Below are 14028 nucleotides of genomic sequence, written 5' to 3'. Positions count from 1 at the left end.
ATGTGTTTCACAGCCTTGAGGATCCACCTCTCCTCTGCCACCAAAGAAGTGCTGGATGAGTTTGGCTATTTTGATCTCCAGTTAAGAGGGGACATAGAAATGAAGGTGAGGCCCCAATGAGTAATGAATGTGTTGTCAGCATTATCTTTAATGGCTTCACTTATTCAGTATTGTTTGATAGACGACGGAATGCGAAAGAATGGTAAATGTGATCTTGTGATTCCCATCCTGTTTATTCTCTTGGTGGAGGACTGCATTGCATGTCAGTAGATGTGGAGCTCTGGGCCTCTCAGATTACGAGTGTCGTGAAGAAAATATGTCCGTGCTCTCCTGTCAAAATGAAAGAGAACCATAATATCTGGTTATGTGGAGTAGTATACTCTCTAGGGATGTCAGATGAGTTCTAACAGGACCTGCAAATGTCAGGGTCACCCTTTAAGGAAGAGAAGCCCTTTTGTGTAGCCATCACTCCCACTCGTCTCCATTGATGACACCTATTGATTTCTGTGTTTTTCCAGGGCAAAGGCAAAATGAGAACCTATTGGCTTCAGGGGGAGAAGACTGACATGTACGTTATTTGAGAGGCGCTGCTGTACTCACATTGGAGCCAACCGCAGAGGAGGCTACACAGTGGCACAGCCAGCCACTGCTTTATTTGTTTTAGAATAAGTCCTAAAGGTGATACCCTCCTAAAGTACGAAGAGAAGGGATGTTTAATGGTATGTTTAATACCTGTGTACGGTAACTGCAAAAAGTTGTAAAGATGTTTTGTATGAAGAATCTTTCTGTCCTGAGAGTGAGTACTTTTCGATGATGATGATAAATTCATATTTTTTGTGCTTTATATCAAGATTTGTATAATGTGTTTGGAAGTCAATGACGTATTAATAGTTCCATACGGCGTTCATAACAGATGGGCACAGTGTAATGATCAATGTCAATGCAGAGGTTAGAGTTCCACAGTGATGTCATACAGTACAAGATGATATATGTATATATGTACATCCAAGATATTGTAAGATATTTTGTTCAATAAACGGAGTAAAATACAACAAATCATTGTTCGGAGAATATTATTTATGGTTTAACCTAGTGTGTTTTCATAGTCCTGTGTGAGTCTGTGCACTGCACTGTTAATGTCCTTTTGATCAAAACATTTCATGATTTAGTATTGTTTACAAGATGATAACACTTTGAAGTGTCATGCTTGACGGTATAAGGGGGACATTCCTTGTAGCCAGCTAATTACTTATTTCTGGCTGTACCTCATAACTTTTATAACTGGGCCATATTCCCCTGATAATGCTTAACCAAATATTTTCTCCTAGATTTAACTCCTACTGAATTAAGTTTCCTTATGCCGTCCTCTAAAAATGGAAGAGAACTTGCTTGAATGATTTTGTCTTTTTTAAGAATGAAAGTATATGCTATTCAGTTGAAGGGAAATCCAACCAATTGTATGCACACAGCATAACCTGTTGGGAATCTTGAACGGACCATCTGTTGAAATTGCTATGGTACCTTAGAGAGCCTGAATTCTAATTATAGCGTACCACTTTAATATATTGCATTTCACAAATGAATAACAGAAGTTTTGCCAAACTAATTAGTGTTACACGTTTCTTTATTTTATTAAACCAAAGGCCCATGATACAACCATCCATAGCCTAGTATTTGCATTGTCTGACAGTGTCGGAAACCTTCAATTACATTTTAGAACACCACCATATGCACCATTGAGAAAAATCTTGTCTTTTCACATTGCAACGTTGTCAAAAACTGCACATTAAGCACCTACAATGAACTGTTTGCATGTCAAAGATGCAGAGTGAGAAGAAGCTCATTCAAAAGCAACAATTAATCAAGAAATGACAGCCAATATCAGGGGGTGCAGGATGCAGTTGTGTTAAGCTGCAATGACATCACCAGTCCATTATCACCTGTGGCATGGCATCATGTGTGTCTCTTCATCTCTGCAGGGAACAGCTTCCCTCCGGGCCTGAGTCGTAATTACCGCCCACCCACTCCCCTCAGCTCTACTGCCACACTGAATGTGCCCGTTAGCAAGTCGCACAATGAAGTGAGGAGGTGGTGGGTCCCTTAACAGGACTAAATGTTCAGTCGTTCCAATCCACTTATCAACCAAGTAACAGTCTCATAAGACTATCATCACTTATGTTTCCCTTTCAGGGAGTGTACATTTTGCTATTCTGTTCGTGTGTGCGTCCAGATATGTAATTACTGTAAATTGACAATTTATTTGCTGTAGAATTAATAAAGGAGAAATGTTACTTATTGTTGAGTCAACAAGGGCTCCTGGTTTTATCTTTTTGAAGCGAGGGAGAAGAATTTCACAAGCAATTTTGTATGCTGCTTGGGAGGATAGACAACAACAACTTAGAAGTGAGCTTTCGATGGGGAATGCACTGACTGAATTTGCACTGCAGGTATGTTCACAATTGGTCTCTGACAAAAGCACCACATCCATTTTAAGCAGAGCAGTATTCCCCTTCACAGGGAAATACAGTGATGTAAGTACTGTAATACATCATTTATAAACCTAAACAAAGGTACATTTATGGATAGATCAACAGACATTATTAATCTAACCAAGGGGAAAATGAGTAGTCACATTTACTCAAGAAGGGAATATTTACTTAATCACATTTAATTTGAATTAGGTGGCAACATATTTCACTTGACAGTAAGTAGCTAAATGGCATCTGTTTCAGACACCAATTGTTTCCCCATCTAATCCCATAAGGTAATGAAATGTTTGGGAAAAAGCTGCATAAATGTAGTCTAAAATTACTTGTTGCCATAGCTACCTCCTCCTAATCTCTGCTGAAAGGGAGAGGAGAGAGTAACACCATGTAAAATTGTCCTCTGATCAACAGAACACGTATTTGAATCGAGCCCTGCTCTCTGATGTAAGGAGGCTGCATGAACATCAGTATGTCTGACATCGGTACAGTGGAGGCTTCTGTGTGCCTCTCTTGTTCCTAAAGGTGGAAAAACAGTTTCCTCGTCTAAGAAAATGTCTGGCTTCTGGCATTTGTCGAAGGTCAATAGCCAGATCAATTTTTGCCTAGCGCAGGAGAAAGAGGAAAATGTTGCTTTCTGTTGTTCAGCAGTGCTCCATTGTGGTAATTTGGGGTTGCAAAATGAGACCGCGTAAGTGGAGAAAAAAGAACCTACAAGCAAAAATAACAGCATGAACAAACAGAGATAATTGTATTGAGACAAAGCCCTGGTATGAAGAAAAAGATAACTGTAATTCAACAAGGCGATAATAACCCTGGGATATAGTCACAATCCAATGCCTTTCATCTGTCTGGTTGTGTTAAATCATGTGCAGAACTTACACAAATCATAAGAACATGATTAAGCATTATTAAGGCTTTCAATTAAATTGTGATATAGAATGTATTCTCACTAATGTTTTATTGTATTGTTTCTACATAATTGCTTGGCTATGGAACCACTACAGTGGAGAAAATGCTTGATGAACAAAATGTATACCATATGCGGTGCAGAGACTTGACATAATTTGTCTTATATAGCATAGTGGAAACATAATTTAATACCACTATTCATAAAATGCATGATATGTCCAATGCTCGTAACAGGTACAGTAGAAGTCGGAAGTGTACATACACTTAGGTTGGCGTCATTAAAACTCGTTTGTCAACCACTCCACAAATTTCTTGTTAACAAACTATAGTTTTGGCAAGTTGGTTAGGACACCTACTTTGTGCATGAAACAAGTACTTTTTCCAACAATTGTTTACAGACAGATTATTTCACTTACAATTCACTGTATCACAATTCCATTGGGTCAGAAGTTTACATACACTAAATTGACTGTGCCTTTAAACAGCTTGGAAAATTCCAGAAAATGGTGTCATGGCTTTAGAAGCTTCTGATAGGCTAATTGACATCATTTGAGTCAATTGGAGGTGTACCTGTGGATGTATTTCAAGGCCTACCTTCAAACACAGTGTCTCTTTGCTTGACATCATGGGAAAATCTAAAGGAATCAGCCAAGACCTCAGAAAAAACATTGTAGACCTCCACAAGTCTGGTGCATTCTTGGGAGCAATTTCCAAACGCCTGAAGGTACCACGTTCATCTGTACAAACAATAGTACGCAAGTATAAACACCATGGGACCACGCAGCCGCCATACCGTTCAGGAAGGAGACACCTTCTGTCTCCTAGAGATTAATGTACTTTGGTGCGAAAAGTAGAAATCAATCCCAGAACAACAGCAAAGGACATTGTGAAGATGCTGGAGGAAACAGGTACAAAAGTATCTATATCCACAGTAAAATGAGTCCAATATAGACATAAGCTGAAAGGCCGCTCAACAAGGAAGAAGCCACTGCTCCAAAACCGCCATAAAAAAGCCAGACTACGGTTTGCAACTGCACATGGGGACAAAGATTGTACTTTTTGGAGAAATGTCCTCTGGTCTGATGAAACAAAAATAGAACTGTTTGGCCATAATGACCATCGTTATGTTTGGAGGAAAAAGGGGGAGGCTTGCAAGCCGAAGAACACCATCCCAGCCGTGAAGCACGGGGATGGCAGCATCATGTTGTGGGGGTGCTTTGCTGCAGGAGGGATTGGTGCACTTCACAAAAAAGATAACATCATGAGGTAGGAAAATTATGTGGATATACAGAACATCTCAAGACATCAGTCAGGAAGTTGAAGCTTGGTCGCAAATGGGTCTTCCAAATGGACAATGACCCCAAGCATACTTCCAAAGTTGTGGCAAAATGGCTTAAGGACAACAAAGTCAAGGTATTGGAGTGGCCATCACAAAGCCCTGACCTCAATCCTATAGAAAATTTGTGGGCAGAACTAAAAAAGCATGTGCGAGCAAGGAGGCCTAGAAACCTGACTCAGTTACACCAGCTCTGTCAGGAGGAATGGGCCAAAAGTCACCCAATTTATTGTGGGAAGCTTGTGGAAGTCTACCTGAAACGTTTGACCCAAGTTAAACAATTTAAAGGCAATGCTACCAAATACTAATTGAGTGTATGTAAACTTCTGACCCACTGGGAATGTGATGAAAGAAATAAAAGCTGAAATAAATCATTCTCTCTACTATTATTCTGACATTTCACGTTCTTAAAATAAAGTGGTGATCCTAACTGACCTAAGACAGGGACTTTTTTACTAGGATTAAATGTCAGGAATTGTGAAAAACTGAGTTTAAATGTATTTGGCTAAGGTGTATGTAAACTTCCAACTACATTTTCAGGTGTGTACAGCATATGCTCGTCATCCATGCGTTCACTGATAGGTGTGCTGAGTATTTCTGGTACTCACCACTGTCACACCCTGAGACATGGAAAAACACGGTACATGACATACTGTAAGTGATATTTTCTTGCTTTTGTTTCAAAATAGCTTTTGTGTAGACCAGAGCCATGTATTTAGAGAGGTTTCTGCATTAGGATGCATTTACATGACACTACAACATTCTCAGGCAGCCATGTTAGCTCCCCATTAACATTACAAGAAGAATATATAAAAAGTGCTATGTAATTAAATGTCTAGAACTACAAAATTTGAAAAGTTGGCTCTAAATATATGGGTCTGGTGTAGACTGAGTACTATCAGACTATGTATGCTATGTTTACAGTATCTTCTTTCTCATTCCAAATCTTAAATGAACTGAACTGGATAAAAGTGGATGAGATGCAGCATCACATTCAGAATTGGACAATACCCTGTACCAGCTGTGCTCTCTAACACTATTGGCAGAATCTACTAAGATGTCTTTTTGAAGGTCTTCTTGAAACCAAATTCAAAATTGAGGCTTGTAAATAGTAATCAAATATGACACCAAAATGACAAACATATGCAAAATAATTTTCATTGGTTCTTATCTTACATATCAACAGCCATCAAATATTACGATTCAAGGGCCAAGTGTGCAATAATGTTTAGATGGTTTTATTGCGATAATATAAGACAGATTGTGCAGCAGAGATTAAATACAGGGGTAGGAGTGGGTCACACAGAGTATGTCCCTAATAGTATGAACCGAATAAGGCTATGGTCCTCTAACCTTGATATGGTAAATTAAATCCTTTTGAAAATGTTTGCTTTAGTCACAAGCTCATGTAATGTTTTACTGAGGTCTGGGTAAGTGGGAGCTCTCTTAAATACATTTGTTGTATTCTCTTTTGTAAGAGGAAGAGCAGGATAACAAATGCTTCACAAAAACAGAGAGACCACTAACATTACAGTCACTTTACTATAGCAGACAGAGTTAATGACACATCACACAAAATCTGATAGAAAATATACTGTATTATATGATATTATATGAAAATATGTAAAGATGATTCAATATAATGTACATATGTTGGCTATAATGTTAATCGGTCGTAATAGTGAAAACATGGTGCTCTGTCCATTTATCATAATGTAGAGAGGGTTATGTACACTGAGCAAAAATATAAACGCAACATGTAAAGTGTTGGTTTCATGAGCTGAAATAAAAAATCCCTGAAATTTTCCATATGCACAAAAAGCTTATTTCTCTCAAGTTTTGTGCACACATTTGTTTAAATCCCTGTTATTGAGAATTTCTCCTTTGCCAACATAATCCATACACCTGGCAGGTGTGGCACATCAAAACACTGATTAAACAGCATGGCCATTACATAGGTGCACCTTGTGCTGGGGAAAATAAAAGGCCTCTCTATAATGTACAGTTTTGTCACACAACACAATGCCACAGATGTCTCAAGTTTTGAGGGAGCGTGCAATTGGTATGTTGACTGCGGGAAAGTCCACCAGAGCTGTTGCCAGAGAATGTAATGTTAATTTCTCTACCATAAGCCACCTCCAATGTTGTTTTAGAGAATTTGGCAGTAGGTCCAACCGGCTTGAGAACCGCAGACCATGTGTATGCCGTCGTGTGGGGAAGCAGTTTGCTGATGTCAACGTTGTCAAAAGATTGCCCAATGGTGGGGTTATGGTATGGGCAGACATAAGCTACGGACAATGAACACAATTGCATTTTATCGGTGGATATTTTTATGATACCGTGACAAGATCCTGAGGTCCATTGTCGTGCCATTCATCCGACGCCATCACCTCATGTTTCAGCATGATAATGCACAGCCCCATGTCGAAAGTATCTGTACACAATTCCTGGAAGCTGAACATTTTCCAGTTCTTCCATGGCCTGCACACTCACCAGACATGTCACCCATTGAGCATGTTTGGGATGCTCTGGATCAACGTGTTCCAGTTCCCGCCAATATCCAGCAACTACACACTGCCATTGAAGAAGAGTGAGAGAACATTCCACAGGCCACAATCAACAGTCTGATCAACTACGTGAAGGAGATGTGTCGCACTGCATAAGGCAAATGGTGGTCACACCAGATGTCTAGTTTTCTGATCCACGCACTTTCCTTTTTTTTAAAGGTATCTGTGAACAAGAGATGCATATCTGTATTCCAAATCATGTGAAATAGATAATTAGGGCCTAATTCATTTATTTTTATTTACTGATTTCCTTATATGAATTGTAACTCAGTTAAATCTTTGAATTTGTTGCATGTTGCGTTTATATTTTTGTTCAGTATAAATGGAGGTGTAATGGAATAATCAGACCAACCTGTATGTGCTGATGATTCTCACTCCAAAAAGTAACTGCCTGATCGCCTTTGTAGTCATGCTCCTAATCACAGCAAACAAAGAATGCATTAGAAATGAAGTCTGTTGAAGTTTGAGTTGAATACTACTGATGTCAGTTTACAGTACATATACAAGAGACAGGAAGACAGTTAGCTTGTCCCAAAGAGGGGCATTTTGTAATCATGTTCATAGAAAATCATTGATCTAGTAAGTAGACCTTTAGAGGCGGAGCGAGGGAAGGCTGAAAGCCTTCGACTCTGTAGTCCTCTTTGGTGGTGGAGCAGAGCTGTGTTTCGGGAGGCTCGTGGTTGAATTCCGCATGTGTCCACTCACTGTGAGATAGAGGAGGAGGACCATATCAGCATGAGAACCTACAGCAACATGCATTCTGGTGTGCTGACATTGTTTTTACACATTTTCAATTATTGCTGAACAACTTAAGATGTCTATTTTTACATCTATCAGTAGATGCCGTGCTGTGTGTAAGGTCTATGTAGTGATATGAGAAAAATGAGAGCTATGCTTAGGTTTGCATGATTAGTGCATGAATATGCATAATAATACATTCATTACCATGTGCATTATATTGTTCTACTGTTCCAGTTATTCTACATTATTCATTTAGCGAAATGTCGGCACAGGGACAAGGTGGAGTCGCAATTCAATGGCTCAGACACGAGACGTATGTGGCAGGCTCTACAGGAAATCACGGACTACAAAAACAAAAACAGCCACGTCATGGACACCGACGTCACGCTTCCAGACAAACTAAACACCTTCTTTGCCCGCTTTGAGGATAATACAGTGCTGCCGTCGTGGCTGGCCAACAAAGACTGCACCCCCCTTCTCCTTCTCCGTGGCTGATGTGAGTAAAACATTTAAACTTGTTAAACCTCGCAAGGCTGCTGCCCAGACGGCATCCCTAACCGCGTCCTCAGAGCATGCGCAGACCAGCTGGCTGGTGTGTTTACGTACATATTCAATCGCTCCCTATCCCAGTCTATTGTCCCCACATGCTTCAAGATGGCTACCATTGTTCCTGTACCCAAGAAGGCAAAGGTAACTGAACTAAATAACTACCACCCCGTAGCACTCACTTCTGTGATCATGAAGTGCTGTGAGAGGCTAGTCAAGGATCATATCACCGCCACCTTACCGGCCACCCTAGACACACTTCAGTTTGCATACCGCCCAACAGGTCCACAGATGATGCAATCGCCATCACACTGCATACTGCCCTATCCCATCTGAACAAAAACAATATCTATGTAAGAAGGCTGTACATTGACGACAACTCAGCATTCAACACCATAGTACCCTCCAAGTTCATCATCAAGCTGGAGGCCCTGGGACTCTTCCCGCCCTGTGCAACTGGGTCCTGAACTTTCTGACGGGCCTCCCCCAGGTGGTGAAGGTAGGAAACAACATCTCTGCTTCGCTGACCCTCAACACTGGGGCCCCACAAGGGTGTGTGCTCAGCCCTCTCCTGTACTCCCTGTTCACCCACGACTGCGTGGCCACGCACGCCTTCAACTCAATCATCAAGTTTGCAGACGACACAACAGTAGTGGGCTTGATCACCAACAACAACGAGACAGCCTACAGGGAGGAGGTGTGGGCACTTGGAGTGTGGTGTCAGGAAAACAACCTCTCACTCAATGTCAACAAAACAAAGGAGATGATCGTGGACCTCAGGAAACAGCAGAGGGAGCAGCCCCCTATCCACATCGAAGGGACAGCAGTGGAGAAGATGGAAAGTTTTAAGTTCCTCGGCGTGTGACAGTGTGGTGAAGAAGGTGCAACAGTGCCTCTTCAACCTCAGGAGGCTGAAGAAATGTGGCTGGTCTACAATTCAAATAAATGTTAAATCAGATCATAAAGTCTAATAAAAAAGCACAACGTTTTCATAGAACTGTAAAACTAACCAAGACTTGTAAATTACATCACTTTCCTCCTACCAGTTCTGCTCAAGACATGGAATGAGCAATGTCATGTCACATCTCGAGCAAGTCACATCCTAAAAAAAAAATATTTCAAAGAGTTATGATAACTGTTATGAAATGAAACTTTTATAAATTAGGCCTACCTTATTTACTTGATTAGATATTTTTCCAAAAGATCTCCCATGAGGCCTGAACACATGAAACATAGAAAACCATTTAAGATGTGAAAACATCACAGTTAGGAAGATGAGCAACACACCAACTCAAAGACTTGGCCTCTATTGGTTGGCCTAACTATAGTTAGGCGACTCAGGGAGATGTAATGCTTGTTTGTTTTTTGCTTTTGAAGTGCTTTGAGATTCTTATGAAAAGCACTATAGAAATGTAATAAATTATTATTTTTATTAAAGGCAACTCTAAAAGGTTTGAGTGAATTTGAATCAAGCCAGCTAGTGAGACATCACTAAAGTATGCTTTTCAACAGCTCGCACAGTAGTAAAGTCAGCCTTCCCTGTAGCTCAGTTGGTAGAGCATGGTGTTTGCAACGCCAGGGTTGTAGGTTCGATTCCCACGGGGGGCCAGCCCATGGGGGGCCAGCACAGAAAAAAAAAAAAAAATGTATGAAATGAAATGTATGCATTCACTACTGTAGGTCACTCTGGATAAGAGTGTCTGCTAAATGACTAAAATGTAAATGTAAACAGAATGTTTGAACACTGAATCTCAAACTCATTCCAGAAAAAAATCTATTCAAGGTTAGGCTGGATGAAGATGTTTCTTGACATAAACTGATCAATGTTCTTATACTGTACCTACCCCTTTGTCTCACCCCATGACCCTTGGGATGACAGATCCAGTAAGAATCCCCTTATGTCAATTGTTGTGGATGTGCGCTCTGTGGCTCTCGTTGTCAAGGACTGCAGTGGCCTGCTGAATGAATGTAATTCCACAGACTAATCAAAGCTGTGCCATGTGTGACAACATATTGTTGCATTCAATGATTTGTAATTAGCTAGAGCTGTGACTTATACTAATGACCTATTAATGATGGCACACATTCATAGCTAACTGAGATAACAGGACGGAGAACAAAGGTTACGTATGTAACCACGGTTATGTGAGCTACGGTATATGGATCACTCCAATATATTGGTATCACTTTGAGGCGCCTCTAGCACCGTAGAGGATTGGAGTGATCCATATAGCTCAAATAACCGTGGTTACATACGTAACCTTGGTTATGTTTCACTATATTGGATCACTCCAATATATTGGTATACCCCTACCAGATTAGTCGGTGCTAGAGGGGCCTGGCCAGCCAGCGGCAAAGTCCCAGCGCAGGCCCGAGACGCAGAGGCCGTCAATGTGGAAGGGGGGTCCCGGGAAGAGGAGGCGCCGCCCAGGACTGCTGAACCAATCGCAGAGGCAGGTGCCACATTTACCTGATAATACCTAGTAAAAAGGTGCAAGAGGAAGCCCAGCTGTCCGCAGCACAGATATCAGCAAGGGGCACTCATTTCAGTAGTGCCCAGGACGCAGCCACACCTCGTATTGAATGTGCCACCACAGATCCCAGCACTGGCCTCCCAGCCAGGTGGTATGCTGTCGTTATCGTGTCCACGATCCAGTGAGAGAGCCTCTGCTTTGATAGCCCAGCCCCCAGGAGTCTCTCACTATAGCATACAAAGAGCTGGTCTGTTGTTCTCACTGACCGTGTCCGCTCCACATAGGCAGCCAGTGCCCGCACAGGGCACAGCATGCTGGAGGGAGGCCCAGACTCCCCTGCCACTGCCAGGGGGTCGTAAGCAGAAACTTCGGGAGGAATGAAGAGTTGGGACGGAGAGATACTCCTCCCACCGGGGTCCACCTGGTAGAACTTACCGAAAAAGCATGGAGCTCACCCACCCTCTTCATGGAAGTAATCGCTACCAAGAAACCCACCTTCATAGAGAGGTGTTTCAGGGAGGCAGACTCCAAAGGTTCAAAAGGCGGCTTTGCCAAAGCTGCCAAGACCACATCCAGATCCCAGTTCGCCATTGAGCGGGTCCTAGATGGACACAGGCGACGAACCCCCTTCATAAACCTGGAGACCAAGGGATAATGCCCCACTGGCATGTCCATCCACCCCACATGCCTGGTAGATATAGCGGCCAAATACCCTCTCAGTGAAGAGGCTGCCAAGCCCTCATCCAAGCATGACTGCAGGTATTGGAGGACGTACTGCACCCCGCATGACTCGGGCACAACCTCAATACCAGTGCACCAGGAGCAGAACAACCGCCAGCGCAACTGGTATGCTGCGGTTGTAGCCGGTGCTCTTGCGCTCTGCATGGTGTACATTACACCCTCCTGTAGCCCTAACATGAACCATTGGTGCAGTTCAGTGGCCAAGCCCACAGACTGAGGTGGTGCGGTCTCAGACGCCACAGACGCCGGCAGTTCGGGTCTCACAGGCAGTTGCCAAGGTGTCCCAGACAACAAAGACAGGAGAAGGCTGAACCAGGGTTGTCTGGGCCAGTATGGGGCCACCAGCAGCTGACAATGCTCCGCCATCCTGGTCCTGTCCAGCACAGCCTGGATCAGGGGAAAAAGAGGGGGGAATGCGTAAAGCTCCAGCCCTGGCCAATCGTGAGCCAGAGCATCCAAGTTCAGAGGCCCTGGTGGGCAGTGTGCATTGCCCAGGGAGGCAAACAGGTCCACCTCCAAACTTGTCCCACAGGTGCTGCACGACCTGGGGATGTAGGCTCCAATCCCAAGGTGGTGCGCCCTCCCTCGAGAGCATATCCGCTGCCACATTCAGGATGCCAGGTACATGTGCTGCGCGTAGAGACACTAGACGTCCCTGAGCCCAGAGAAGGAGCTCCCGTGCCATAAGATGGAGGCAATGGGACCTCAGGTCACCCTGATGGTTGATGTAAGCCACCACTGTGGTGTTGTTCGTTCTCACCAGGACATGTCTTCCCTTCAGATGTGGAAGGAAAGACTGCAGGGCCAGCAGTACAGCTCAGTACTCTAGTGTATTGATGTGCCTGCCGCTCCAACGGTGTAGCCAACAGCCGCTGGCCGACCTGCCCTTGGTCACACCCCCCCAGCCGATCTGGGAGCGTCTGTACTGACCAGCTCCCGGCGATACATCCTCAGCATCCCCACCCCACCTGAGAGAAAGGAGCAACAGTGCCACCCCACCTCGAGGGAAGATAAGATCACCTGAACCCTTCTGGTGGGCAGGCGTGCTCTCATGAGGACTGAGTCAGACGACTCTTCTTGTCATTTACAGTAATGCCTAGCCCGCCGATGTGGGTCAGGAGCATGTTTCTGTCTGACAGGTCCTGGTTGGGGTACAAATCAGCCAATCGTCCAGGTAATTGAGGATCAACAATCCTCGGGACGTGAGAGGTGCCAGGACAGTGTCCATGCACTTTGTGAAAGTGCGGGGTGCCAAGGAGCTAAGCTAACTCACCTCCTCTACCCAGTTATCCAGCAAACTTTTTCCAATTGATTTTTGTTCAACAGAAGCATCCAAAGCAGTCATTATATTTGCACTACTAGTTAGCAGTGTAAAATTGATAATTTATCATGTGAAACCAAGATAAGTGAGCTAGCTAGCTTGCTTGCTGGCAAAATGAACCGCTACTATTTACTATTCTGTTGTCAGAAGTGTAACCATAGCAACTGTAAACAAATGACATTGTTACATCATTCCAAGCAAAGAAAAGAAAAGTTACAATGTTGCATCCACAGAATTAAGAATTAGAATACATAATATGCCATGGTTAGAGGTTCCAACTTCCAAGCCCGTTCTATTTCATCTATTTTTATGGTTGCAGCTGTTTGACGATTTTTTGTTACACAAGCAAACTTCACAACCAGAGTGAAGAAGACCGTGTTCACAGAACTAGAATGAGATTTTATTTATATGACCATGTTTGAGCTGTAAAAATATCTAACAATAGTTAAAGGGGCAATCTGCAGTTGAAACAAATAGCTACCACCTGCCTCTGTCTTGGTAAAAAGCTGAGAGATGGGGCTGGAGAAATGTAGGCTAAAACCACTCTCAAATTCATAGACAGAGCTATGGATGCAAGGACTGACCATCCACGGTATCAGAATTATATAGATTTAGCCATGTTTTAAGGCTATACATACAGTGTTTGTTTAAATGTGTATTGTTTACAAACATTGGAGTAAAACAAGCTTATATTTTGGGTTCTGATGGGGTACAACAGTTGGAGTAAAAGAAGCTTATATTTTGGGTTCTGATGGGGTACAACAGTTGAACTAAGCTCACGAGGCCTTTAAGTTATAGGCTATTCTTCAAGAATCAATGGGTATACAGATGTAGGATCTTAACTTGACCTATATCATCTCACCAAAATAATCCTGCAGCAACAGGATTTTAACGTTTAGTCCTTAAT

The 14028-nt window shown here is 42.7% G+C and overlaps 2 protein-coding genes across 3 annotated transcripts in view; one reads left to right on the top strand and one right to left on the bottom strand.

Moving 5' to 3' along the window:
• Positions 1-1056, top strand: part of npr2 (natriuretic peptide receptor 2) — a 50069-nt gene extending 49013 nt beyond the window's left edge. Inside the window, exons 21-22 of the mRNA XM_014128815.2 lie at positions 14-105; positions 519-1056. Coding sequence (XP_013984290.1) covers positions 14-105; positions 519-581 — 155 coding nt within the window. The 3' untranslated portion in view covers positions 582-1056. The remainder of the gene's footprint in view (positions 1-13; positions 106-518) is intronic.
• LOC106563316 (uncharacterized) lies at positions 112-13248 on the bottom strand. Of its 2 annotated transcripts, none has more exons than XR_006757653.1 (6): positions 13074-13248; positions 10430-10543; positions 9757-9802; positions 7888-8002; positions 7651-7713; positions 112-330 (listed from the first exon to the last, which is right to left on the bottom strand). XR_006757653.1 is itself a non-coding variant. In XM_045689965.1 (6 exons), the coding sequence occupies exon 1, from the start codon at positions 12407-12409 to the stop codon at positions 11318-11320; it is 1092 nt and encodes a 363-aa protein (XP_045545921.1). In that variant the 5' UTR covers positions 12410-13248; the 3' UTR covers positions 112-330; positions 7651-7713; positions 7888-8002; positions 9757-9802; positions 10430-10543; positions 10900-11317. The 2 variants fall into 2 exon arrangements, 1 of the variants encoding a protein (XP_045545921.1); XM_045689965.1 differs by having other exon boundaries at positions 10900-13248.
• Positions 13249-14028: the final 780 nt, after the last annotated feature.

The sequence above is a fragment of the Salmo salar genome, chromosome ssa11 (genome assembly GCF_905237065.1).
Source record: "Salmo salar chromosome ssa11, Ssal_v3.1, whole genome shotgun sequence".
Taxonomy (NCBI): domain Eukaryota; kingdom Metazoa; phylum Chordata; class Actinopteri; order Salmoniformes; family Salmonidae; genus Salmo; species Salmo salar.
The sequence above is the reverse complement of the archived record's forward strand: the minus strand, read 5'-3'. Positions and strand labels throughout refer to the sequence as shown.

Coding starts and splice junctions, on each gene's coding strand:
- LOC106563316 (XM_045689965.1), bottom strand. CDS start 12,409: ATGTGGCAGCGGATATGCTCTCGAGGGAGGGCGCACCACCTTGGGATT.